Here is a 27,767-nt window from a genome sequence, read left to right on the forward strand (position 1 = left end):
TGCTGGCAAGTGATGCCGCTTCCGGTAGGAAGACAGGACACTTCCGCCTAGCGGGCAGCGGCGTGTCCTTTAAAAGGACGCGAGCCCGGCGGCTCCGGCGCATGCGCGGTGAGCGGCGCGGGGTCGCGATGGGTCCCGGGGCTGCTGCCCGGGGCTGCTGCCCGGGCCTGCTGCCCGGGCCTTGGCAGCTGTGCCGGCGGCGTCTCGGCGCGCGGGTGGCTCGGTAGACGTTACAAACGCTTGTCAGCGAGTTCTCCTGCCCAGGTTGGCGTCAGCTTTCAATAGGTGCCGGCCGGCTGTTGGCAGGGCCCGGCCCGGCTTTTTCCTGCCGGGCTGAGCAGCCGAGAGTGGAGCGGAAGTTGTTGAGGCCCTGGAAATAACGGAGGGCTCCAGGAATATAAACTCCCTTTGTCCTCTTTCCCCTTGTGGCTCTGGTAATCCAGGCCAGCCCTAACTGTGTCACTTGATACTGCTTGTTTTCTCTGTGCTCCAGCAGTCCTGGAAAGAACAATGCATCTGTGTCCCTGTGGTGATTTATTGCTTTTGTTTCTTTTTTTTTTTATTCTTTTAAATAATGCCGGTGAAAGGTGCCAACTCGGTGACCTTTGGACAGCGCCACCCTCCACCTGTTTGAAGAGTCCCCAGTGCCCCTCATCAGAGCCGCCCGCTGGGGCTGGACCTGCCGGAGCCTCCGTGATAAAGAGCACAGACATGCTACGGTCTATTCAACCTGATCATGGAGACAGACACATGAGTCAGAGTGGCCCTGTGCTGGGTTACTCATTTACAGTGCTAATCCCGCAGATGGCAGGCAAGGGAATTGCCCTGATGTCACATTTAATGCCTTTTCCGTATGGAAAGCCATTGTTTTGGGGGAGGATTTTTTTTGGCTGTTACAAGGTACTTTTTGGTGCTTGAATGTAGTTCTTTTTTTAACTAGCTGCCCTGCATCACAAAGCTTTTAAAATGCTTTACGTAGAAAATTGCCGCATCCTTCCCTCTGCTGTGTTCAGGCACGTTTTACATGAGCTATTTTAATCTTATGAGTCAGCCTTGCCTGTCACTGCTACCTCTTTGATTTTTTCTGAGAATCCTGAAGTCATCTTCAGGAGACCGAGGCCTAGTTATTGCTCTTCTAGGTCATGTACAATCTGCATAGAAGGCATGCATCTCATCTCTCCAACCCACAAAGGAGTGGTTTTTCAGCTGCCCCTTTTTGCTTAGGTTTCGATCCGTCTGAGTCTGGAGGTTGTTCATTTTCCTCTCTTTGGCAACACCCAGTGGTTAGCAAGTCAAGGATGAATGGAAGGCTGCACCTCTTTTCAGCTGGTTGCAAACAATGCTGAGTGAATTCATGCACAACGGTTGTGTCAGCAGTGGCATTTCAAACCTCACTTTTATTTCTCATGATGTATAAGTCTTTTTCCCCTTTGGTTACATCAGCTTTTCATATAACAAGGACCCTCAGTGCAACAAAAAAACATCTGAGTCTGAATGTTGCTCCCCGTAACAGTGGTGAGATGATGTGTGAGGAAAAACCTTTCTCTTGCCCCTCGATTTATTTTCACTGACAGCTGGAATCCCAAACTAGGTTTGCATGGAGTGAGATGCTCCGTGTTATAATTAACACCGCTCCAGAATGAAAGTACTGGAACTCTAATTAGCTTGTAGCCAGTTGCAGAGGAAAGTGATTACAGGTAAGCTGAAGACCAGGGTAGTTGACGTGCTGGTGTAAGGTGAGCTTGTGCCAGTAGAGGGGTGCAGGATCCCTGTTTTGGCAGGCCTTGCGGTGGGCTGCCCCGCAGAGGGCAGCAGCAACCAGGAGAGCTCCTGTGTGATCAGCCTGGGCTTAGCAAAAGTTCTTGCTGCCTGTGCAGTCGAGGTGAAGCACAGAACAGGCCAAGTCCCCCTTGGTCGTCAAGGGAAGGTGGCCTTGCAGGGGTGCCTGGGTCACCTGGGAGAGGGGTTCTCCACCCATCAGGTTGTCTTCAGCCAGCCAGAACTGCCACGTTGCCCTTGCTCTGTCATGATGTTTGGTTTCTTTGCCTTGTGTGTTTATATGAACCCTGCCATATGTTTCAGATGCGCTTGTGTGCAGCAGTGAGAGTTTTTGTGTGCTTCCTGTGGGGTCGTCGGCCGTGCCCCACGGCGTGAGGTTCCCTTTCTCGTGCAACATTCCTCTTCCCTTGGCAAGCTGTTCTGCTGGAGATCTTTCACTTTCCTGAAGCTCAGTACTGTGGTCTTCTGTTCCTTTTTCTTGTTTTCATGCTTCTGACTGCAGCAGCCGGTTCCTGGCTTTTTGGCTCAGTTTTGCCTCTGCTACTTTCCCTTGGAACGAGGCTGGCAGCACTTCTGACATCACCTCAGACCACGCACCTCTTACACAATCCTCTGGATTTGCAGCCCTGACCTTGGCTAATCTCCTTCCTTTTGCAATACTTCTAAGCATCTTTCCCAGCGGAGGGCTGCAATTAGAGAGGCGAGTATAGAGTTGCATACTTCTCTAGAGGGAGAGCAGGTCTGAGCTCCTTTAATCTAATAGGAAATGTCTCCTTCCCTTTCATATGCAGCACTTTCTTGTGGTGTGCAGTCATCCACCAGGATTGCTCCCCTCCATTTCTTTCAGCGTTTCCCTTTTTTGCTGTAGGAAGACCTGTCCCCCGTGATCAAAGGCATCTTTCAACAACTGCAGGAGCAGAATGAGGAAACAGGATGCTGGATAAGAGTTCAGAAAACCTGCTCTGCAATTAAACATGCCTCAGAGCAAGACTTGAGGAAATGCACATCCACGCTCACGCTGCCTTAGTTTCCCTGGTCGTTAGAATGGAGATAATTGCATTTGCTTCCTTTGGGGAATTGCCTTGACCCCTGTATACTAAATTTCCTTTACATGGTTGATTCTGTCATTAGAGCAACTGGCTCAGCGAGACAAGCAAGAAGGGAGAGGAGAAAATACCAGAGTGAGAGGTGAGCTGTGCAGCTCACTGCTTCCTTGTGGTCGAGCCCTCCTTCCAGACTGGGCAGCTCAAGGGGTGTTGTGATCCCTCAGCAGAGTGGGCGGCAGTGCCCTCCTGGCCAGCGCAGGGACTGACAGTGCCTCCTTACCCCAGGGAAGGCTTAGCTGGATTTGCTGTTGCCAATAGTTTCTGGGACAGTTGGAGGATGCTCTGAGAACACGGGAACACTCTTGCTGCTGAGGAACAGTATCAGCAGCAGGCAAAGATGGAGGAAAACCAACAGGAGAGAAGCCCCAGTCATAGCTGTGGTGTGGGGGCTGATGGGTTGTGTGTTTGGGTAGGCCAAAAATGGAACAGGTAGAGGAAAGCCTGCCAGGTTAGAGAGTGCTGCTTAAATTTATGGGGCTGAAGTGAGTATTGAAGGCCCTGAGCCCAGGAGGGGGAGCTTCGATGAAGTCATTCCCCACGCTGCTGATGAGATCAGCTCCAGACTGGAACAGATCCGCTACCGATACAGTGCACTGGGGAGTCAGGTGTCGAGAGAGGCACTTGGAAAGGTGAACAAATTCACCCGTTCTCTCTCTAGCCCTGACTTGCTATGTTATTGCTAGCATTCATTAGAAAGCAGAAACATTGGGAAAAAATGGTTTAAGAGCCTGGATTTTGCTGAGATACAGTTTGGCTCTAAAGAACAGCAGGAGGGAGAAGGAGAAAAATCCTATTGCAGAGGCATTTTTCACGGGCATGCAAGCATGATCTGAGCTCAGATCAGCAACATGAAGCTTGGCATCCTGGAGCAAATCAGGGAGCCCAGCTGCAGCAAAACCGGAGCCTGGATGATGAATACATCTCTGCATTGCGGCGACAACGAAGTGTGACTGAGCGAAGCGTTTGCTGGGGATGTTTAGCGTAGCAGCCGCTGGGGAACTCAGGGACACAGCCGTGTGCAGGCTCTCGTTTGCAGCGTGGCACAGGGAGGAGGCAATCCCACTGTGGGGTGCCCCGGCTCTGAGCGCATGTGCTCTCGGCTGTGCAGCTGGCTCAAGTTTAGGAGCTGGTGAGCTTGAGTAGGTGGTTTTTGGCCCAGGCCTGAAAATCTCCCATTGCCAGTAACCCTGATTTGGCTGCAGCTGCCTCAGGTTCCTTGGGAAACTTCAGTGCTGACTGAAGTTCGAGCTGCAAACTGTCAGGAGGAGGCAGTCCTGTGTCTCACTGCCTCCTGCCTGGCTGCTCGGCCTCTGCCGCTTGGCACCGCACAGGCTCCAGCCCCACTTTTGGCAGCGGCGAGGAGCAGCAGGGCGGAGTGAACCCAGTGCTGGGGCATGGCAGATGTGGGTTTAGGAATAAAAGGAAAACTGTGACCCAGGAGGTGTTGGAGAGAAATGCCAAGTCTGCATACGCAGGTTTCCAGAGGGTGGACTTGGCCTTTCATAGACTCCTTTCTGGTCCCTCTGGCTTCACCTGTGTTAGAAAATGCAACAGGAGTAGGGCCAGGCCCGAGTGCTGCCTCAGGATGATGGCTGATGCCATGTGGTTCTTAGCACCTCCTTGGTGGGGTTTTGGGCTGTATCAGCTGGCACTGCTGCAGTGTTCAGGCACAGCTTGGGGACAGAGTGGGCTAGGGACTGTTCCAAACAAATCCTGGGTGTCACCAAGTGTTTGGATGGGAGCTGTGCCCTGCTCTTTGCTCTCAAGGCCAAGAGCACAACAACTGCATCCTGTCAGCCCAGGTCCCTCTGAATGTGGGCTTTTGAAGTGCAGTCCCCTGCAGCCTGCATATCTACCCCCTAATTTTCCACTTTTTCCCTGTCCACAGATGGACAGCGTCACACATCATATTGTAGGTGAGTGCATGGGGTTGGAGCGTCTGTGCTAGACTGAAACTGGGAAGCGCTCTGCTGCTGGGCATGGCTGAACACACGGTTGTGACTCAGTACTTGACACCCCACGCTGTGGATCACTGGCTGTGCTTGACCTCTAGCCTTGTGGGGTGAGGGAGGTGCTATGAGGAAGCGTTGCCCAAGTGCATGAGGTCATGGGGGTGTGGGTAGCAGCTCCTGGGTGCAGGGGATCAGGCAGGCCTGCGTGCACAAGCAGGTTGAATTTGCCCCTCTGGCTCTCCTGCCTTGGGGAGGTGGAGCAAGGAGCCCTTCATGTTGTCCACAGAGCACACTATTCTGCAAGGGCTTCCCATGCATGTACAACTCTGTCCCGTTTGCCGCGCCATCCCGAAGTACATCAGCTTTGGGGACTCACTTGGGGAGCAGAACAGGGGCAGATCTTGTGTATCCCCCATTTAATGTGCTGCTGACAGACAAGTTCCTCAGCCAGGAGGAGGATCAGGTACACAGCTCTAGGTGTATCCAAAGGACTTCTGGCTCATCTCTGCCTGGAGGGGCTGCGTTCCAGCAGTGCGCTGCTGTGCCCCTCCACCCAGTGGGTGTTTTGAAGGCAATGTCTGCATTCTGGGTCTCACCACAACCATGTCACACCTTTGCCATCCCCTATTTGCAGCCCAAGTCCCTCTCCTTTGTGCAGAAGGAGGAGATGGTCCCAGCAGAGGCTGCTCCTCTTTCCACCTCCTTTTGCAAAGTGCAGCTTTGCATCTTGAGTAGCTTGCCTCCCCATAGCAGCACTCTGGATGAGTTTCAAGAGGAGGATGCGTGCTGGGAGTCGACAGGGTTAAAAGCAGCAGTGCCACAGTGTGGCTTAACCTCTTCCCTCCAGCCATCCTCTAGCCATCCTCTGCTCCTGCAGCTGCTTGCTGGTGTCCAGCGCCAGTGTTAGGCACCCTTCAGCTCATCCTGAGCCAAGTCCCTGGGGAACTGTATCTCCGCCAGAGCTGTTCAGGAAAGATTCCCACCCCTTTCTTAATGAGTCCGAGTGAGTAATAGAGATGTTCCTAAGGGACGGTGTTGTAAGGAGTGCAACGTGCATGTTCAGGACCAGAGAGCAGGTCCCCACTAGCTTTTCCCTGCTTTTGTGAAGCAGACATCTATGCGTGTCCCATCTTGACAGAAGAGATAAGCTAGCTGCCTGCTGATGGGAACTTGCCTGGCAATTACAGCCACTGGTCCTCCTCTCGCATTGTCCTTATCAGATCTCCAGGCTTGGCAAGTCTGTTTGTTGCACAGTGAATGGCGATGTGTTTGGGGCTATTCAGCTTGGGATGTGATAAGATTTGTATGGTGTGAGTCGTGTTCAAAGCATTTAGTTTGTATTACCCTTTCCCCTACCCAGGAGCAAGCATTCTCCATCCAGTAATCTGCTGCAATTAAAGCCGGGTGGCTGCTTTACTGCTGGGGTGGTTTCAGAGCGAGCAGCGTGAAGAGACCGGGAGGCAGCCAGAGAGACGTGGCCGGGTGTGTTCCCAGTGATGGGGGAAAGAAGGACAGAAAAAAGAGGCATAAATGGGAGGGAAGGGAAAGAGAGCCTGAGAGAAGAAACAGCATAGCGTGACCACTTGGAACGCAAAATAAACATCTACTGTGGTCAAGTGAGGGTTTATGTACTACTGGCTGCGTAGGATGGGTCAGAAATGAGTAGAGGCTCACAGGAGCAGGCCAGAGGAGGAGGGACAGGATGCTTATACGGGACTGATCAGCCAAACAAGGTGTCCTCAAATGCATGTGGCATCCCTTAGTCCCCAGTATAGTGCTGGTAAAGGAGATAGGATGTCCCACCACTGCAAAACAGCTGCAAGCAGCTGTTCCCCTGTTTCCTGTGGTACCATGCAGAGATGAAACACTGCTGGGCAGCACCGTGACTCAGCAGGCTCAGGTGCTGGCTTTGGAAGCTCCTTCACCTGCTGGCAACTCTAAGCAAGGCTGTGTGGCTGTGGCTCCTCACTGGGAAAAAGTAATTTAGCATTCCTTGTGCTGGTGAGAGTGGAGCCAGGACCTCCTCACACTTTGGCTGGCCCTGCAGCTCTTGCCATAGTTGCAGGCCAGGCTCTCTGTGGCTGGCTCTGAAGGTCCATGGGTTCATCTATTTCTGGTGCCCTTCCCTCTGGAAGGTGGGACGAGGAAAGGAACCAGGAGAGTTGGTTGTGTGGGCCTGGTCTTTTCTTAGGTCTCCTTCAGATGCAGTTCCCTCTTCAGAACCCATTTCCCTTACTGAGGCAGTCATTTTCGGATTTGGATTCCCTTTTTGTTGGCAGCTTTTCTTTCCCGTTTCCATCTGGTTTGGTTTTTACCACTTCATTTTGCAGGGCCATCAAAGGGAATTTGTTCAAGCTGATTTTGGAACAACAGATATTTTTGACTTGACAGCCCCTTCCTCTGCAAACCTCAGCCATGACCTTAGATGCAACGTGGGTCACTCCTTTGGACCTTCTCAAAGCTGTTGGGTGGTAAGGTGGCTTGCTGCTTCACAGCAAGGAAGAGGGGTACGTGGCTTTAGTGACGTGAGCATGGGAGAACAGCCCTTTTTTTTTTCTCTCTCTCTCTTTCTTTCCAGTCTGTGAGCTGGAATTCTTGTGGCTTTTTAAAAACTTGCTATTTCTCCCTTAGTTTTTCTTTTTTTTTTTTTTTTTATAGAATTTTTCCAGTGGATGAGCCACCCTTGGCATCATGCCTGGTGCGTGTGACTCAAACAGCTTCAGCTTGTTTGAAGGATTCCTGCAAATCCTCAGAGTTGTCCAACCCGCTTGGGCTCAGCACTGGAGCCCATGAGAAACGCACTCGAGGGGAGTCGTGCAGTGCCAGCAGCCTTGTTCTCCCTGTGCGGGATGGAGCAGGGCGCCCCAGACTCAGCCGTCACTCTCGCTGCCTGCCCTTGGTGTCCCATGAGATTGAATCTGAGATGGCTGCTCAGAGCTGCATGGAGGGAGGTCCCCGTGGACCTTTTGTGTATGGTGCAATGCAGCATGTCCTCTTTTTTTTTCCTTATTTGAGTTCCAGCCAGTTGGCCTCATGCTGACTTTGTTGTGGGAAATGGTCTGCTTGAAGTCAGAGGAGTTTGGCTTGGGGCATCTCAGAAGTCCCCTGGCTTCCACTGTTGGAAGACAGGCGCCTGTTCATTGAATACCTCTGTTTGTTGGACTTAATTGGGCTCACCCAAGGGCTAATTTTTTCAGCGGCACTGAATACCTCAGTACCTCCTACTGATAGGAGATGGTGTGGTGAGAGATCAGCATCTCTGATGCTCCAACTGCATGAGCCATGGTATCACAGCTTCCTTTTAGCTTGCACAGGTTTGCAAAGCTAGGTTTTTTTTTTTTAATTTCTAAATCTGGTCATGGAAGCTTTAAGATGAGATTCCAAACAAGAAGAGATGGTTTTGGATGTGAACTGGGGTGTCTGTGCCTCAGTTTCCCCATGTGCAAGATGAGGGGGCTGCCGTTTTCCTTGCTCAATGGTAAGATAAAACTGCTGGACATCTTAATCTTTTGGAGCAAGATGCAAGTGAAGTGTAAGACCTTATGATGCTGATCCTTTGTGGAGACCTCGTTGGAAGATCCTTTTCCCATTAAGCTAATAATAGAACATCCAGCAAATCTGGGTAAAGCTGGGAGATCCCAAAAGCCCAGGAGAGGGGGAAGCCATGAGCCTTCTATGCATCTTCCCTTTGCTGGTAGGGAGGCTTTCAACACAAGTGCATTTTTATCTCCAGGCGTGTTTTTGAAAGTCTTTCCCACAACCCACATTCCTGGCATGCCCCCATGAGGGAAAGAATCAGAGAAATGAAGGCTGGAAACGGAACTGGATGGCATGTAATCAGTCTTTTGACATCCCTTCCCCACCCTTTGCTGGTTCGGTTCATTCTGCTGCCCCTCAGGCAAGCTGGGGACCCACAAGACTTGACTCATCTGGTTGTTCGGATTGATGAAATGGCCCCTGATGCCTTATGAGGCATCTTCCTTGCACACAAACCACCTTCTCCCCTCCCTGCACACAACTCCTGTCACACAAAAATGTTGATACAGACTTCAGAGTTGTCTGAGAGAGATGTCCCCTGCAAAGGTGTAAGGTCATAACTTGGCCATGGGGATGGAAACCATCCATCAGACTGAATTTGAGCTCCCCGTGGAGATGGGAGATGCCAGTCACTGTGACACCACTGCCTTCTGATAGGTTAGGGAGAGCGATGGAGTCTGAGGCTACACAGATCCCTGGTGCTCTGGATCTGCTGCACTGCTTGATACAGGTTCCTTCTTTCACTGCTGCCCCCAGCCCTGAAGAATGGTAGTTTTTTTTCCCCCACATTTTAGCTCTTCAGCTAGCTTTGTCCTTGCTCCTCCTTATTCCCCACATATAAAGGAAGAGAAATTGCACCCTACAGCTGAAGGGGGATGATGCTGGTGGAGAGCCTACCGGAGGCTGATGGCCTTCAATCCCTTGCCCCCAGGTTCAGAGCAGGGATAATGCTTCCATACTTCCCACAGGGGCTCCTTCCCATTTTAGTTGGTCCGAATGCATCAACTTCAGTGCCTTCCCTCGAGGAGCCGTCCCGCTCTGATTAACTTCTTAGGCAGGAGGTTAGCGCTCATGGGCACCAGCTCCCTTGTGCTTATCGTGACCTTGGCTTCTGCATCTCCTGGACAATCCTCTCCTGTACACGCCCTCCATATCCACAGACCTGCTTATCCAGTCTCCTGCTCACCTCAGGGTTTGGCTAAAGTAAGCACGTTTTGTTCTCGGGCCTCCTCTGTTAGGAAGCTGGCTGGCTTTCAGAGCTTGGGGATTGGTTGGGTGAAGGTTGCAGCATTATCTGCTGAGAGGCAAACCAACACCTCTCGACTAAAGGGAAATTTTTGTGGCTGGCAGGTGGAGGACTGAGCGGCTCCATCAGGTGGTGATGGAAGCCTCTTCATCCTGTCCTGAGCCCTGGCCTCTGAAAATCTAGGGCTCAGCTTCTTGAAATCCACCCTACAGCCCTCTAAGGAGCCTTTATGAGGCTCCTAGGCTTCGTAAAAGGGGGAAACTGAGGCAGAAACATGGCTTAATCACAACTGCCAGGAGGAACCACAACTAGGGCCCAGATGAGGTCAGAGAACACAGTTTAAATCAGGTCACCACTTGATATTTATTGTGTGGAGTTTTTCTTTTTTCTTTACTCCTGCACTGAAATCCATCCCCAGAGGCTATTCAAGGAAATAAATAGCCAGTGGAAAGAGACAATAGCTTGCTGTGGAGTACAAATTATATGAAGCAGTAGGAAATAATAGCAGAGTGAGCAGCTGCTACCCGGAGAAAGAATGCACGGTCAGTTGCTCCAGCTCCCTTTGCCTTGAGCGGATGCCGATGCCTGGTCAACAGCACAGGCTCCCTGGTGCCTCCTGTGCAAAATGGGACAAATGCCTTTTCCCCTCTGCGGTGTCCTCCTCCAGTGCCACTGCTCTGGTGTCTAATTAGAGCCAAACTGAAACTGCAGCTTTCTGTGAGGGTGCTGAGGGGATCTGGAGTGCTGCGTGCAGCTCTGGAGCCCTCAGTGCATGAAAGACATGGACCTGTTGGAGAAGGTTCAGACCACAAAACTGATCAGAGGGCTGGAACGCCTCTGCTATGAGGACAGGCTGAGAGAGTTGGGGTTGTTCAGCCTGGAGATGAGAAGGCTCTGGGGAGACCTTATTGTGGCCTTTCAGTACTTAAAAGGGGCCTATGAGAAAGGTGGGGACAGACTTTTTAGCAGGGCCTGTTGTGACAGGACAAGGGATAATGGTTTTAAACAAAAGGAGGGAAAATTCAGGCTGGACATAAGGAAGAAAGTTTTTATGATGAGGATGTTGAAACACTGGCACAGGTTGCCCAGAGAGGTGGTAGATGCCCCGTCCCTGGTGACATTCAAGGCCAGGCTGGATGGGGCTCTGAGCAGCCTGATCTAGTTGAAGATGTCCCTTCTCATTGCAGGGGGGGGTGAACTAGATGACCTTTGAATGTCCCTTCCAACCCAGACTATTCTATGATTCTATGATCTCTCACCTCTTCTTGCAGAGCTTGGTTTGATGGTTTGATGTGGGGGCAGCGGCTCATGCATCCCTGCACCCAGCGTGGCTGCTGCCACCTTCCCCTCTGTTCCTCTTCCCTTCTGGGCTGAGTATCATGTGTGGTGATGACCTGTGTCACTTCTGCAAGGGACTGTTCATAGCTCATGTCAACTAGAGAGGACGTGTTGTCTGTCCTCTCCTCTGAGGCCCTTCGAGCCCTTTCTCAGAACACCGTGGGGAGGGATTGTGGGGACAATTTTGCTGCGCTGGTGTGGATTTGGAGGGCTGCCCACTGCCACAAAAAGCCCTGAGGAACCTCTCACAGCTGGGGTGGTTGGGCTGCCTTGGATAGGAAGTGGGGAAGCCTGTGGTTTTCCTCAGGGCTTCATACCTAGCTGGCTTATCTCCTGCCCAAATAAGAAAACAAAAAAAATACTGCTGCCAGCAGTGATGCTGCTGAGGATCTTGACAGCCTGCTGGAGAAGGCAGCTTTCAGTCTGTTCTCAACTTCTGTGTGGGTGCCCTGTGGTAGAGGTGGCAGCTCTAGGCTATAGTACATGAGGTGCTGCTGTCTGGAGCCCTGCCAAGGGTCCTGAAATCCCATGGGTGTTCCTGGTGGCCTGAGATATCCCCAGGACTAGAGGGAAGGTTGGGAAGGACTGTTAACCCCAAACCCTACCTTATGGAACCTCTGCAAATGAAACTGCCTCGTTTCATGTGGTGAAAACACTCTACAGAGGACCTGCCCTGCCACCCTTCTGGCTGAAAGCCCATGTGGTTGCATTGATGTCTTCCGTCCTTAAAATATGATTTTTTGTTTGTTTGTTTTCTCCATGCAGAATTGCAGGCCTGCCTGCCCCCAGTTGGAAGCCCACCTTGCCCTCAGGTCAAACATGGCCACCACCCTTTTGCCAGTAATCACTTGTCGGGTCTCTGCTGTCCCAAGGCACCCTCTGGGAACACAGTAAAGCCTCTTCCAGTGCCAGCAGTGTGAGCATGGGCACCCCATACCAGTAGAAGCCCTCTGCCCTCTGGCCAGGATGAGCATCTATATGGGTCCCAGGAGAGGCACTCCCAGTCAGGTAACTCTTATAAAATAATCTCTCTGGGGATGAAGGGTTCCTGTATCCTTTGTGCCAGTGGCTGCCAGCTTCCACAACCATTGCTTATATTTTCCTCACTGCACAGACCCTCCATCTCCTTTACAGATGCCCTTTAGCCAGATTTCCTGTTTCTTTGGGATTACATTCCCATCATGTTACTGTTTCCTTGGGCTTTCTGCATTGCAGCATCTGCGAGAAACTATCAACCTGCCCCCTTCACCCCCTGTCATCCCAATCGTCAGCTCAAATTGTGCTGGAGGATTTCAGCTTTTCTGGGCTCCATAAAGTCTCAGACCCTTCCTATGTGGGGATACATCCCCCTGCATGAGAGAGGCCATCTGCTTGGGGCTGGTGTCTGACCATGCAGAGGCTCCACTCTGCAGACGAAGGAAGTCGCCAGTGCTGGCAGAGCCGCTGCCTGGTTTCCCACTATTGTTCCCAATGGCAAATAAAAGGGGGGTGAACGCCCCTGCTGAGCATTGTAGGAGGGGGGTTAATGTTATCTCGATAAAATCTCAGGACCCTTCTCTGAGCAGCTCGTGCCTCTTTCCTGTCTGTCTTCCCTCCCTGCATGTTCTCACATCCGTGGTACTTGTGGCTCTGCACATAACTGTCTGTATGGGTGGTTTTCCCCGTCCCTCGGACACGTGCTACTCTCCCACCTGGGCAGCCTCACGCTCTGCCGGTGGGATCAGTGGATAAATCCCAGTGAGAGCGATGTTTCTGTCTGCTCCACACTAGGCTGTGTGGGAAGTGGGGTGAAGGCTCCCTTAAGTTGCTGGTCCAGGGCTTGGTCTTGTCTCGGTCGCAACATTCCTACGTTGCTTTAGCCAGCTATGTAGGACAGGTTTTTTCTGACCAAGTTTAGAGTCTGTCTTAGGATATGATCTCTTGAGCCCTAGAAGTGTTTATTTCTCCCTGCTGGCTTAGCGTGAGTTCAAGTAACTAACCCTGACGGTGGCTATGAAAGCAGTGTCTTTGTCATGCCCTTGTTCCTGCAAAGGGAGAAAGTGAGGTGCTAGAAAGAGAAACCTCTCATAGCCAGTGGGATGCACCAGTATTTTGGAGGGGGGGGGGGCTGGGCTCCGCATTCTCTCTGGGAGAGCTGTGGGGGAGCAAGGTGACATGAAGGTGCATATGGGTGGGACGTGGCACCATGATGGGAAACAGACGCAGTGCCAGAAACCACCATCCCCAGCACCTGCTCCTGCTGGCTCCAACCTCAGCTCAGAAGGGATTCACCAACAGCTTCGGTGACCTCAACAGCAAACAAATTTCCAAGCCTGCTGAGTTTTATGACATCCTGGTAAAAGGAAACTCCTCCAGGGAAGGAGTGCTTATCAGCACTTACCTCAGGACGTTTTGAGGAAGGGCAGAAGCCATCTGCCAGCTGGTGCTGCAGCAACAAGGTGACAGCACTCATCTGCCTTCTGCAGGGCTTGGGAGGGGGCTGAGGGACTGCTGGTGTCCTAAGCCTCAGCCTTCTCCCTCTCGCTTTCCTACTGGCTTCTGGAGTCTGGCAAAACACTGCCAAATTGTTCAACCAAATCTGGGACACTGTCTACTGACTCGTAGCTCTTATCTGGGAAGAAGACAAAAGGGGTGATGCTTCCCTGTGAGGACAACATTCCTGTGTCTCAGGGTTAGGGAGGAAGGGGCTGTTAAACCTGATGTGCATGGCTCCTCAAGCAAGAAGGTTTGGATCTTGATGGAACTTGGATGGGAGGTTGCAGGGAGGTCCCAGGTATCGCTGGTGCAATCCTGGAAGCTGGGGCTGGATCTAGAGCCATGAGAAGGGAAGGAGCTGGGATGCCACTCACGTCACTCCTGCAAAGGAGTGTTCATCATTTGTGTCATCTAAAGGGCACGTGTTGGCTGACCTCTCTTCCAAGCCCCTTGGAGCCCTTCCTCAGAGCACTGTGAGGAAGGATGATGGGGACCATTTTGGTGTGCTGGTGTGGAATTTGGGGACTGTCCCCTGCCACAAAAGGAAGGAGCTGGGATGCCGCTTGACTGAGCTGTTACACACAGAAGTTAACATGATGGCCACACTTCCATGGGAAGACTCTTGTTCTACGTAGTGGCTGGAATAGCACTCCTAAGGGCTGTGTGTGGTGGTCCCTCCACTGGGAGCCCACTGAGGAGGCTGGGAATAGGTTAAATCCCTTTAAGTCCCTAATAAAGGGAAGTGTACATAGGGAAGCTGTTTCTCTGGAACAAAGTCTGGCTTAATAGCAGACAGTGAGGCCTTCCAGGGGTGGGGTGCTGTTAATGTGTAAGCCACAAGGAATTAGAGGGGTGTAAGGTCCTCTGTGCCAAGCATTTCTGAGCTAAACTGCTGGTGGCTCCCTACCTGGTGACTCTGCCCTCTGAGGAAGATGGCTGTAAGAGCTACTGCACCTGTCCTCTGTCACGCAGGGTCCCCAGCTCAGCAAGGCCACAGCCGCCTCCGCTCTCACCACTTGCATTTCTTGGGCTGTGGGCAATGCTGCCCACCAAACCCTTGGTTATGCCCTTCTTTAACCCTCTCTGTACCTCTGCTCTCATGCTCTCCTTTGTTTCTGCAGAGGATAAGCCTGTTTTCATCACCCCTTTCCCTCTGATGTCTTTTCTTGCTTGCCAGCTTCACTCAGCCCACTCTTCCCTCACTGGGTGAAAAGCCCCTCCAGCACAGAGGCATTTAGGCTGTGAGAGGAACGCCAGCTGAGAGCAGTAGACGTTCTCCTGGCTGGGGCACCTTCTCTAAGCAGCACCATCTCACTTGCAGTGGCAGGGGAGGAATGGCTGAAGGAGCCCCACAGATTATTTTTCTATCTTCCTTAGGAACGATTTGAAATCTTCAACCTGAATATGAAGGCTGGGGACACCCTAAAGATCAAGGGCAAAATATCTGAGGATGCTGACAAGTAAGTACAAAGAACTGGCCAGGACTGAAAGTGGGCTGCAGAGGGAGGGGGTTTTCCAGGTCAACAGGTACAACAAGCCTGAGTGCAGCTCAGTGTTGGTGGAGCCCCTGTTCCACCACTGTGCAAACTCTCCTCATTCCCAAGCAGAATGAGGAAACACAAGGTATTAAGCACCTGCAATATTGATGGAGGAACTGGGTGGAGAACCATGTGTTGGGTCTCAGGTCTTCCAAGACCTTGTACTACCTGTGTGGCTGACCTTCCTTCTGTTCACCCACAGCTTCAGCATCAATCTTGGAAGCAGCTCCTCGGATCTTGCATTTCACTTCAATCCCCGCTTCAATGAGTCTGTCATTGTCTGCAACTCCAAGTGCTCCAAGGCCTGGCAGTCAGAGCATCGTGATCATCACCTCTGTTTCTCTAAGGGCTCTTCTGTCAAGGTGAGGGGTCTATGCAGGCACGGGTGCGTGAGGTGTGTGTGGTGGGGGAAGCCCCTGGTTAGCAGATTCCTGTACCCTAGTCCTCCCAGAGCCATCCAGTGCTTCATGCTCCCTCCCAACAGCCCCTCATCCTCTGGGTTTTTGGTCCTGATTGCCATTTCCACCCCTCCTTCAAATCCCCAGCACTTCCTCTGGGAGCTTTGCTTAAGCCCTGTCTGTCTCAGGCTTTTTAAGTGCTTCCTGCCGCCCAGAACTGCCCAGCAGGTGAGCACACTGGGGGCACGCATGAAGGTAAAGGGGGTCTCCAAAAATCTGGATCTTGCTGCTCTCTACACAGTTTCTTTCCCTAATTCTCCCCTATGAAAAAACACGCTTTAAGGCAGCTAAGGGTTGGAAGCAATGTCCAAAAACCTCTCCCTCAGATCTTCTGTCCTCACTACTCCTGGATCCATGCTGCCAATCTCTTCTCCCTCTCCTCCTGCCAGGGATGCTGTCCTGGTTGCTGTCTCACCCCATCTGATGTCTTGAGATGTTAACGGGGTTGCATTTAGGAGCAGTCCTGTTCCTGTTGCTGTGGGAGAGGAAGCTTTTTTCCTCAGTCATGGCTGCCTCTTGCGGAAGGGCTGGTGAGGTGATGACTTTGGGGAACGAACCCTTTAATTTGCAGTGACCACTGGTATGTTCTCATTCTTTCTGCTTGTGTGTGTTTATCAGCAAAGCTGCTTTTTCCAGGTCCTGGTGAACTGCTGAGGGCATTGAGGTGCCCTGAACAGGGCAGATCTAAGCCATGTGGCACATAAAGAACTACTTGGGTTTAGCTGCTCTGAGTTTATGATCTGAGTAGCTGAAATAGCACCAGGAAGAGATCCTGTTCCCAGGTCATAGTCTAGATACCAGCTCAGACCCTTGATATCAACTGCTCATTTCCTGCATCACCCTTAGCTCAACCCCCAGCACCTTGCTAAAGACTGTAGGAATCAGGTCTGACCCTCATGTGTAACAGTCAGGCCTTTCACCTGGATGCTCACCTCCTGACTTCCTCCTTGTCCCAAATTCCTGCCCTTCCTCTCCCCTTTTCTCCCAGTTCACCATTGAAATGCGGGAAGACAAATTCCAAGTGAAACTACCGGATGGGCATGAAGTGGAATTCCCCAACCGGCACAGCTACAGCAAGATCAGCTACATGAGTGTCAAGGGAGGCTTCAGGGTCACCTCCTTCAAGCTGGACTGATGTGTGCCACTTCCTAGCTCTAATAAAACTCAAGCAGTGGGAGACTGCTTGCTCCAGCTGCTTTGGCCTCTGTGAGATCTCTGGCTCTGTGTAAGACACTGACAAAGCCCAAGGTTTTTCCACCAACAGGAAAGGAGCCTTTTGTTGGATGGAAATAGCTCCCAGATAACGCCAGGTGCTTTTCCAGGTCAGACCAGGATGTGGGGTGGAACAGATAGTAGATAGAGGAAAGCAGGCTGTGGGTGGGGTTCAGGAGGAAGAGGACACTGTGAGATTGCTCAGAGAATGGTTGTGTGATCTCTTTGCAATGCACCATTTCTTCCTGCACCCAAGTTTTTGGGAGAAAGAAGGGGATGGAGGGGAAGAAAAGCATTGGCGTGAACGATGTGGCATTCGATGTAGCATCTGGTGCCACCAAAGCTCGTAATTAAATGTTAGGTTTGGGAAGCTCCGGCATGGGTTTGATGGGTTCCTCTGGGCTGCTCCCTCAGCCAGCTGGCAGGAGGAAGGGGCGCCTTGCCCTCCCGCTGGAGTGGTACCATGCAAAGTGGTGGCACGGGGAAGGCAGCACAGGTGTGCCCCTGAGCCAGCATTCCTGCCAGCGATAAGTTGTCTCCTCCGACTTTCCCCCTTATCTCACCTCACTTATCTGCCTGCACATTCCAGCTGGGTTACCCATTACTCTCACATTTCCACAGCAAACCCTACTCAGTGAAAGTGAGGGAGGGGAAGGCAATGGGGAGGAAGGATGGGATTTATACTAGGCTATGTGGCTTAGCACCTCCCAGTCTGTGTCCCTCACATGGGACTACAGGCAATTAGTGTTGATTATCTGATGTCGCTGCACTAATTAAAGTGTCTCGCCAGCCTTGAGACTGATGTGTGACAGCAAACACCAGGGCACTTTAGGCTGAGTGAGATGAGAGCAGAGTAGAAGAGCATCTTAGGGACAGCCTGGTCCAAGGGAGGTGGCAGCACCTCTGCCCTCCCTCTCTGGGCATGCAGGCAGAGGATGGGAGGGCTGTAGCCAAGCCAGCTTTGGGAAGGTACCCATCTGCTTCAGACTGCAAATTAATTGTTGCTGGGCTGGAGAGGAGGATTTGTACCCCCTCGTATGCTACGTGGGGCCAAGTGGATCATTGGATCATAGAATAGTTTGGGTTGGAAGGGACCTTCAAAGCTCGTCTAGTCCAACCCCCTGTAATGAGCAGGGACATCTTCAACTAGATCAGGTTGCTCAGAGCCCCGTCCAGCCTGGCCTTGAATGTCTCCAGGGATGGGGCATTTACCTCCTCTCTGGGCAACCTGCACCAGTAGTATTTTACCACCCTCATCATAAAAAAACAATGGGAGGTTGCTCTGTGTGTTAGCCATGGTGAACAGCAAAGTACTGGGCTATTTAATCACAGAGGTGCTGAAAAACCCTGCTGAGAGTGAAAAGGATGGGATTTTGTCACTGGGGCACCAGCAGACATAGCAAGGATGACGATAACGTCACTGCAGGTGAAGGGAGGCACCAGAGGAGAAGATAGTATCAAAACTTCTTTAATGAGGACAATAATAAGTGCATGGGATACAGAGTGGAGGCAGAAAGGCTATTCCACGGATGTGGGTCTTTGGTCTGGAGCTTGTGTTACAGTCTGGGAAGTGGAGGGCAAGGGGAGCTCATCCTGAGAGGCAGGGTTCCTGCTCCAGGGGGATGAGAAGGCTGATCCTGCTGCGTGCCAGTGGCCAGAGCTGGGGAATCCTTGAAGGTGCTGCCTGTCCCAGCTTGCTGCTGCTGGTCAGTATGAGGCAGCTGTCTCGAGAGGCTTGTGGAGATGGGCTTGCCCATAAACTCTACAGCCCGACTGCAAGCGACACTCCCACGTACAAAACGCGTGCACACCGGAGTCTCTTTATTCTGCTCTGAAGAGCTCTCTGTCAGAAGCAGGTGTGGGGTGGGTGAGACGCGTGGGAGTGGAGCCCCGCAGCCGTGGTCCAGCATCTTCCCCCTGCTGCACACCCCCTCCTGTCCCAGAGAACAAGGGGGGTCCTGTGAGGGTCCCTCCAGTGACCTCAGCCCCTGAGCATCTCGGCTCCATGCCACGGCACAAAGGCGCTTCTGTGAGAGCCAGTTTGCACGTGGAGCAGCGTGGGGGGCAGCTCGTTCCAGGGCCCCCACATCACCCAGGACCGCTCAGCAAGGGGCATTAGCTGTCCTGGGAAAGGGTGTGCTAGAAAAGAGGGGTGAGCGCATGGGGAGAGGGGACGAGGATGAAGAAGAGGCAGTGCAGACCAAGCAGTTGCAGAGGGGAAGTCTCCTTGTTCTGAAGTGGGGGAAAGGAAGGGATTTTTGGGACCCAACTGCAGAATTCGGTGACCTGACAACCTCGCTTCTCCCTCCAGCCAGCCAAGAAGTTTCTCCTCTCTCTGCTGTGAGGGGGTGGAGGTCAGAAAGGGAGACAGCCTAAGTGATGCTGAGCAGCAGCAGGCAAGTGGAAAGACTCCTGCGATTATCTCTGTGCATGCTCTCACCTGAAAATGCTGAGCTCATGACTTATTTTGGGGGGGAAGGAGAAAACCCAGCTCTGTGCTGGGTTTGCCTACACCTTGAGCCCCCAGCCAGCCTCCCCAGGTAGACAGATGTGCCATAGAGAAGGGTCTTGCACCACCTGAAGCTGTGGAGACCCACATCCCCTACGTGCCAGAGTTATTGGTGGGGATATTTCTGGGACAGCACCTGTGCCAGTGCAGAGAGTGGCTGGGCGCTTTGGTGGGAGGATGGGACATGTCCACAGACACGCTGGCAGTGCAAGGCTGAGGGACGAAAGAGAGGGCACTGAGGGGAACGAGATGGGGTAGGAAGGGGTTTGGGTTTTCTTTGGCACATGGGGATGTCCCTTTGGTATCTAGTGACAGTGAGGCTGGAGAAGGGCTGCGATGCCCAGTGCTGCGATGCACAGACCTCACCAGCCCCCTGCAGCAACCTGGCCCAGCCCTGGGGAGCCCCCCAGGAGACAGGTGCTCCTCCTGCCCCCCAGTGCCCCCAGCTGGCAATGAGATCACCTACTGGGTCTGCCAGCAATGCTGACACCTGAGGGTGGGAGACAGGGAGGAGGGCAAAGATGCTGGCACTGATTCTTCTGGTGGGGGACTGTGATGGGAGGGATAGCCGTTCACACCTTAACTTCATCGTCCTCCTCATCCTCCTCATCCGCGTACTCGAAGGAATTGCTGTGCCCTCCCCGGGCACCAATGTACCCCTCCTGCAGGCTGGAGAGCTCGGCCTCCTCCTCATCCTCCTCTCCTTGGTTCCACGTGGCCTCGGGGGACCGGCTCCCCTGTGTCACTTGTGACCGCCATGAGCTGCTGCTGGGGCTCTCCCACAGGGTCTGCGTTCGGGCCTGCCGGGGACCCTCACCCTTCTCCGAGCTCCGCGGGGTGCTGGTCCCACCGTAATGGCGGGCCAGGACCTGGGCTGCCCGGTCAAACTCTCCCGCCTCAATGGTGCAGTCGTTCCAGTGTCCCTGCCATGGGGTCCCTCTGGGTGCTGCACCCGGCCCTGAAGACCAGGCAGGGTCTTCTCCAATGCCCTTGATGGCGTGTGCCTCTCCGTTGACATGGACCGACAGTCCTGGCAGTGACCTGGCCCCTGACAGGCTGCTCTGTCTGGAGTGGTCCCAGAAGTTGGATGTTGCCTTGTCCTCTCCATGTGATGCACTCGATGCTGAAGGGGCCTCATCCTTGGTCCCCTCATCTTGGAGGAGGTCTAGACCATCCTCCCCCACTGCTCTCCCGTTGGTTTCAGAGAAGCTCATCATCTGGAGAAGCTCACTCATTAGGGAGGGCCCCAGGTCCAGGCGAAAGGAGAGCAGGGAGTCCGACTGCTTCAGTTCTTCTTCCCCGGGGAAGTCGCTCTCTGGGCCCTTTTCCAAGCGAGGGACACGAGGGATGGTGCAAAACCCTGACTCCAGCCCTGCAAGGCAGAAGGGATGGCTGGTGAGGGGGTGCATGGGTAGATAGGGGGAAGCCTGCCTTATATCTGCAGGGGACAAGAGCCACTGTCACCAAAGCAGGGCAGGTCATCCACCCGTCAGGGGTCCTGGCCTCTAAAGGTCAAGCCAGTGTCTGTGTGGACATCTCCAAAGGCCAGAGTCACAGCTGAGGGTCTCCAGGTGGGCTCTGGGCTTGCTAAATTGCTGATGTGGTCTGAGCCAGGCAGGTGGGACCAGGAGATGGCAGCATTGTCTCAGCTTGCCTTTCCCTCTGAGCCCAGCCACCTCCCCCAGCTCCCAGGCTCCCCAAATACCCCCTCCCCAAGAGTCTCTGCTCCAGACCTCCCTGGGGAAAAGCTGAACCACAGCCCAATGCTGTGAGGCTGGAGAAGAGCGACCCAGCTGTCCCATCCCATCTCATCCTTCCCACAACCCCTCCCCAAAGGTCCCTTCTGGACTCCAGCTGGCAGGGATGGATGTGGGTGCAATGGAGAAGAGGTGGATGGAGTCCCTTGAGGGTTGCGCGTGGGGCAGGTGTAGGCCTGGGGGGAGATGGGGGACACTCCCTTACAACTTCTCCACACAGGCTGCCACTGCATGGGGCTATGGGGGTGGGACAGGTGGAGAAAACATCCCTTCCTCACTTTGGGGTTACCCTGGGAGGAGATCCTCCAAAGGTAGGAGCAAGGACAGCAGCTAAAAGCAGGGTTAGGGTTATCTCTTCATAGGGACTCTTACATGTCCTGTCTCTGCTGAGAGCTGAAAGTCCCACAGTGGGGAAACCGAGGCACAGAGAGGGGCTGCAGAGGATCCCCTGTGCCTGGGTGCCAGCCCCTGCCCCATGCTTCACTCACCATAGGCCTGGTGCGTTTTGGATAATCTATTGGAGGAGCTTTTGAAGGAGAACTTGCTGGTCAAGCCCCGGCCACTACTGCCATCGTAGGTCCCCTCGTTGAGCTGCGGCAGCGAGATGGCATTCTTGATGATGGGTGAGACGGCAGGGGGGGCAGGTGATGCCTCCGCTTGGCCCCCACTACCCCGGCTCCTCAGCGGTGTCCGGCGGACGTGCCGCAGTGTCCGGGCAAAGAAGTTGTTGGCTTTGGCTGTGTCAGCCCCACCGTGGTTGCTGAGGAAGGAGGTGTCCCCAAAGACGTCCCCACCACGCCCCACATGCATGGTATGCCGAAAGTCCCCCAGCGGTGGGCTGATCATGTCTGGCGTCAGCTCCGACTTCAGCCGCCGTTTGCCATGGGAGCCTGACACCCAGCTGAGCACTGGCAGCTTCCCCAGGCTCATGTTGCACCTGTCACCTCACCTCTGCTCCTGCAAAAGCCCCAAAACCAGCCCTCAATGGGCTTCCAGCAGCAGGGTGGCCTGTCACATCCCTGGCCTCGCCATGGCTCCTGCTCCGATGCTCTCAGGGGAACAGCTCAAGTCACCTTGTCTTTCAGCAGGTGAGAAGGGTGCCTGTCCCACTGCTTTCCTGCACGATGCTGCGCTCATGAAATCGCCCGCAGCAGGTATGTCCCCAGCGGCAAGGATGGTGATGCTGTGAAGGTGTCCCCAGCAGGAGTCCAGGGTCAGCCCCGGTGCTGCAACGGCCACTGAGAGCTGCGTCTGGCCACGGGCTTAAGACTTAATCCGCCGTCTTCTGCTGCCACCAGGCACACAGGAGCCAGTCACAGATAGGGCAGTGGGTTGTGGGAGTTTGGAGTGGAGCGGCAGGGAAGGACCTCGGGCCCCTTGTCAGCCACCTAAACAAGGCAAGAGGAATAGTGAAGCCTTCAGAGAGAATTTTCCTGTGTTGGCTGTACCCGCAGGATGGGCTGGGGAGGTTAAAGGCAGTGAATGAGCAGTGGTGGGGAGGTTGCTACAGGCTGTCCCCCTCAGCGGGCTTTTTCCTGGGGAGGAAGTGAAAGGCTTTCCCCCAAAAATATGTGCTTTCCCTCACCTCTCTGACCTTGGCGTCCCTCAGTTTTCCCTGCCTGCAGAGCAGCTTTGCTGGACCCATGCTGCAACGCAGGCTGAGGATTTCCCTCCCAGGCAGCACCTCCTCCCAAAGCGGTGCCCTGCCCGGCTGCCCAAGCTCCCAGGGCGAGAAACCTCTCCCTTCTTTTGCTATTCAGATGAACCCTTGGGGAGAGGGTGAGGCCTGGGGATCGCGTGCTTCTCATGGAGGAGAGGTGACGGGGAGGGAAAATGCAATATTTGTATATTGGTTTGTTTGTCCTCCTCTGGCTGGGTCCGCAGGACTGGGCAGACACGTTGGAGCAGTGGGGAGCTGGGGGTGTGGGGTGGGCAGCTGCTTTGCAGTTGGGGAAACTGAGGCATGGCAAGGGAGGTGATTGCTTGAGGTTGGAGGAGAAGGTGGGATTGGTCCCTGCCCTCAGGTCCCAGAGGTGCTGGGGGGCAGGTAGAGAGGCAGCGCATGATGGGCACACGATGGCAGCGCAATGAACTCCCCGGTTAATAGGGGGAACACACAGATCAGCAGATCTCTTGTTGGTACACATGGCAAGAGGGAGAGGGCGGATTGGGAAAAGGAGAGTATCTGGAGCTTGGGGCACCTCTGAGCATCAGTGGTCTGCGTGTCTGCTCGGGGACGTGTCTCTGCCAGGGCTCAGTCCCCACTCAGGGACTGGGGGGACAAGGTGGAGCTGGGTCCCTTCAGCAGGGCCAGTTGCAAAGGACATCATGCCAAGAGGTGACATGGAAGCCTTGCATCCTTTGCTTCCTATGTGTCAGGACCCCCATTACTGTGTGGCTCCATCCATCTCTCTGCTGCTGCCCACCTCCCAAACCTGTCCCCAGGTCACCTCGGAGCAGGCAGGCGGTGCCAGGGAGGCAAATCCTCTGTTGAGGGGGAACCCTGGGCATGGAACTGCTCTCCTGGCTGGCTACACATGTTTTCACCTTGCCCTGGCCTTGTTTGCTCACCCTGGGCCCCTCTTATCTGCCAGGGGTTAATGCCCGGGGAAGGGAAAACAAACCTCCCCTGACAGCTCCCAACACCATTGGCTGCCTCCTGGGGTGGCAGTGGATGGTGGCAGCAAGGACGAGGACAGTGGCAGGTTGGCTTTCTGCTGGCACGTCTGCCTCCTGCTCACCAAGGCTGTATGGTGCTGCCTTGCTACTGGAATGGACCAGGCATGTGGCAGATTTGGGGTGAGAAGACAACTGGGGATCAATATCCTCCCTCTGGCAGAAACCCACCCACAGCCATTGGGTCAGGTCTCTCCTGGGGCACAAGGAAATCCGCCAGGGTGGTCCCTGCAGCACAGTGGGGATCTTGGGGCCCCAAGTGGGGACTGTGCCCTTCAGCAGTGATGCCTGCATGGTGTGAGACACATGCCGCACTGGCCAGGGCTACTCTAAGGGGTGGACCCCCCTACTCTACCCCACGTGCCCCACACAGCATAGCTGCCCTGCAGACCCCTCCAGGGACTGGGGCTGGCATCTCCCCAGGGACAAGGTGTGGAGGTGAGGGAAAGTGGGGTGTGGGAGGAGAACTTCCCTCTGCTCCCTACCTGGAGAACTGTGAGCCAGGAGGAGGAAAGTGTTTCCCCTTCCTTGTCCCTTGGCCACCATGGGGACACCAGCCAGCACCTCCTGGCTCCCAGCTCTCTGGGCCTGCTGGCAGGCAGCGGGTGCTGGGAGAGGGAGGAGGGAGGGAGGAAGCTGGTGCCCAACCCTACCTGGATGGCAGGTTTCTGGCAGGCCTGTTAGGCCTTTTCTCCCTCCAGTTTCCCCGTTCTTCCTCCTTCCCCCTGACCCTAATGCATCTCTGTGACAGCTGTGCCCCTTTGAGCCCTCCCCTCCACCCAAGCAGAACCCTCCATGTCGGGGAAACTCGTGACTCTGCGGGCAAAGGGTGACCCATGCACTCTCCTTTCCTCCACTGGGCATGAGGACCCCCCGCCTGGCCACCCGTCTCTCCACATGCTCCTTCTGTCCGGCAGCCTGTTGTGTTCACCAGCCCCTGGCACGGTGAGCCCGCAGCTCATCCCAACCTCCCCTTGCCTGGCTTCTTCCTTCTTGCCTCCTCCGGGAAGCCCCCCGCCCTCACAGACCAGCTGCCAGCATATCCTCCTCCCAGCCTGGCCTCCCCCATTTCCCCCCAAGTTCAGCTGGTTTCCACTGGTTTTCCACTCGCCGGGAATGGCCAGAGCTGTTCTGCTTGCTGGGAAGAGCGGAAACCAGACTGGGGGGGAAATAATCCAGATGTCTAGTTGGCTGGAGCTGCTTAAAGCAACTTCCCTCCTCCTCCTCTCCTTACACACCCCCCCCCCCGCAAAGGGGACATACTCCAAAAGAGGGCAAGGAGATGTTTGGGGTGGTCTGAACAGGGGGAAGAGCATCTGGAAATGGCTGTGGGTGGCCAGGAAGGTTTTCCTAGCTTTCCCGAGTGCCGAAAAATCTCCCTTTCCCTGGAGTAAGGGAGGCACAGGCTCTCCTGTTGGGTCACTTTGTTCTGGGATGGGCAAAGCCAACAGGAACAGGCTTTTGGGGAAGGGGGAAAGGGGCTTGGCTGGCCGGGCTGGGCCTCTTCCAGCTCTCCTGGAGCGGTGCCGGGCAGTAGGCGGACAAGCTCGAGTCTGACTCCCGTGCTGCTGGTTGCTATATATATGTAAATAGTTATATATCTCTCTATAACAAGGGTATTTTTCCAGGCAGACGATGCTGGGATGTGGCAGGAGGTCAGGACTCCAAAGGCAGGCAGTTTCCAGCCATCCTCTCCCTGCCTCCTTGTCCAAAAGCACTCCCTTTCTTCCTCCAAACCCCCAAAATTGGGCACCAAGAACCCATGGGGCTTTGAAGGGTAACCAGAACACGGTGCACGACAGGAGTGCCCCGCTGCTTTCCCCCATCCTCACCCCCTTTCTCTCTTGGCCCCCACTTTCTCCCTGACCTATCTCCCCTCTCCTCACTCCTGCTTTCCTTCCTCCCAGTTTCCTGTTGCATTCCTGCCTTCTTCTCTCTTGCTTTTTCACCATACTGCCCGTCTCCATCTCTTTGCCACCCCTCCAGATTCTCCCCTCTCCTACCACCCCCTCCACCCTTCTGCTCCCGAGCCCCACCAAGCTCTACAAACTGAGGAACCAAAACTTTCAGGATTTACCTCTTCCGAACCAGGGTTATTTTTTTTCTCCCGTCCTCCAGCCGAAAAGTTGGGAGGCACTCCCTGTGAATCCCTGTAGCTTGCTCCAATGGTTACTGGTGCTGCGTCCTGGAGCAGGGTCGGAGAGAAAGGTGAGGCATGTCCCCCACTTTTCCCACGGCCGTACCCCCAAAAGCTGGCTCTCCCAGGCTGACGCCCCGATGCCACGGGAGAGAGGGAGCGAAGCTGGCGGGGAGGGGACGTGGGAAGGAGGAGGGCGGGCTGCAGCGCCGCTGAGCCAATCCTCGCCTCAGCACAGAGACCAGAGAAAATGAGATTTATTCCAACTATCCAGGACAGAAAACTTCAGGAACTTCTCTGCTGCTCCCCCCTCACCTCCCCCACTTCCCCACTGCCATTTCCCATCCTCCAGCATCGGCTGCCTCCTGCTCCCAGGCACCCGCTTCAATGAATTTGGGGGCAGGGGAAGCCCAGGTCATCAGCTAACTTGGTTAGGGGAGTTTGGCCGAGGGGCAAAGGAAAGGAGTTTGCCCCTGTGTGTGAGCCCCTCATATATCATACGGAGTCATCCCATCCTGCGTTGGATGGGAAGTCTCCAGTGCCCCTGAGTTAGCAATGCCAAGCAGGAATGGGGTCTGGGGGTGGGCAGTCATGCCAGGACCTGTGGGCAGTGTTGAGTTGAGCATTAGCATGATAACAACCTCCTTGAAGGCTGCATGGCCCCCATGGGCGTTATGGGGTCAGGACAAGCATTACAGGGTCAGGACAAGCGTCATATTAGAGGCACAATGCCAGACCATGATGAGGGGGTGGCACTGGGTAACTTCAAGGAGGTGGTCCTTGGTGGCACCAGGGAGGGTTTCTGCCCGCATATGGGAAGCTGCATCTCTCTGGCATCGCACTTCGTTGCTTTGTCCCTTGATGGTCACAGGGCAGAAAACCCTACCAGTGCCAATAAGGGGTAACCTGCTAGTGGGTACAGCATCACCAGTGCCATTGGTGACCCTCATGGCCTTCACGTGAGACTCAGTGGCTCTCTTAGGGAGCACATGGCCAGGCACAAGCAACTATTCAGGGCCCCATGAAGGAGAAGGGCGGTGTCTATGCTGGCAAAGGCGAGATGAGACTTGTTGGGGTTAAACAGGGCCTGGCTGAAGGGATGACAAGATGTCTGCAGAGATGTCAAAATGGAGCCTGGCCTCTCACTAGGCTCAGGTGGCCCGTGCTGGGGTGCCCAGGCAGGAGCACCTTGTTGCTCAGAGGTTTGCTAAGCAGCAGTGGGATTTTGGCACTGTTCTCAATCTCAGGCTTCTCCTCTGTGAAATGGGATAGTTGGGATTCTTGCCTTCTGTGGCAGCCTTCTCCCTTAGGGATTAAGACCACATGGACTGTGTCCTTTGGTGGTACTTCTAGGTGGGTCTATGTCTTCGAGAGAGATGACAGCTCAGGTCTGAGTGAGGAGAAATAGTGACCTGCATCCCCCCGTGCTTGCCAGAGGTATGGTAGGCAGCTCTCTCCCAGTGTCCTTCTCAAAGGAAGCCAGTGAGGGTGGTGGGAGAGGCAGGAAAAGACCCTTTCTTTGGGTCTCCTCCCCCTGCATGGCCTGCCAGGGCATCTCCCCCCAGCCCAAGGAGCTCCCCCTCACTCCCTTCACCCCATCCCCGTGCCCTGCAGCAGGGGCTGCGGCGGGAAGCGGAGCCCAGGCGACGGCAGCCGCCTCCGCCGGGGAATGCAGAACAAATCTCTTCCAGATGGGACAGGGGCCACGCTCTGCTCCTCGTAGGGCGACTGGCTCTCCACTGCCTCCTCCTCCTCCTCACACGTGCTCCAAGCGTCTCTGTGCTTTGAGCCAGGATGGGCTCTGTTTCCAGGAAAGTGGCTGGAAATACCCCCTCTTCAGCATCCCTCCCCAAACCTTGTGGTCTTGTGGACATGCCAGCTGGGCTGTGACTTTTGTCCTTCTGGGGCTGTCCCTGAAGCGCTTTGGAGACCTCCAGGGTATGTTCTGGCTCCAGGACTCAGTTCCCATCCTGGCCATTGGCTGCCTGGGTACAAGCAGGGGTGGTGCAGCCCTTCGAGCTGTTCTCTAGGAGGGGGTGCACCCTCC

General features: G+C 54.3%; 3 protein-coding genes across 3 annotated transcripts in view; 2 read left to right on the plus strand and 1 right to left on the minus strand.

The window, feature by feature from the left end:
* Positions 1-14,282: 14,282 nt before the first annotated feature.
* On the plus strand, positions 14,283-16,620 carry LGALS2 (galectin 2). The gene is made up of 4 exons (XM_065839915.2): positions 14,283-14,371; positions 14,811-14,893; positions 15,174-15,333; positions 16,418-16,620. Exons 1-4 carry the CDS (start codon positions 14,366-14,368, stop codon positions 16,562-16,564), a joined length of 396 nt encoding a protein of 131 aa, XP_065695987.1. The 5' UTR covers positions 14,283-14,365; the 3' UTR covers positions 16,565-16,620.
* A 1,473-nt stretch (positions 16,621-18,093) lies between these two features.
* Positions 18,094-25,957, minus strand: CDC42EP1 (CDC42 effector protein 1). The gene is made up of 3 exons (XM_065831649.2): positions 25,661-25,957; positions 21,396-22,295; positions 18,094-20,522 (listed from the first exon to the last, which is right to left on the minus strand). Exons 2-3 carry the CDS (start codon positions 21,835-21,837, stop codon positions 19,723-19,725), a joined length of 1,242 nt encoding a protein of 413 aa, XP_065687721.1. The 5' UTR covers positions 21,838-22,295; positions 25,661-25,957; the 3' UTR covers positions 18,094-19,722.
* Positions 24,443-27,767, plus strand: part of CARD10 (caspase recruitment domain family member 10) — a 38,264-nt gene continuing 34,939 nt past the window's right edge. Inside the window, exon 1 of the mRNA XM_071802073.1 lies at positions 24,443-24,528. The gene's annotated coding sequence lies outside the window, so the exon portion shown is untranslated. The remainder of the gene's footprint in view (positions 24,529-27,767) is intronic.

Source organism: Patagioenas fasciata, chromosome 1, assembly GCF_037038585.1.
Source record: "Patagioenas fasciata isolate bPatFas1 chromosome 1, bPatFas1.hap1, whole genome shotgun sequence".
Taxonomy (NCBI): domain Eukaryota; kingdom Metazoa; phylum Chordata; class Aves; order Columbiformes; family Columbidae; genus Patagioenas; species Patagioenas fasciata.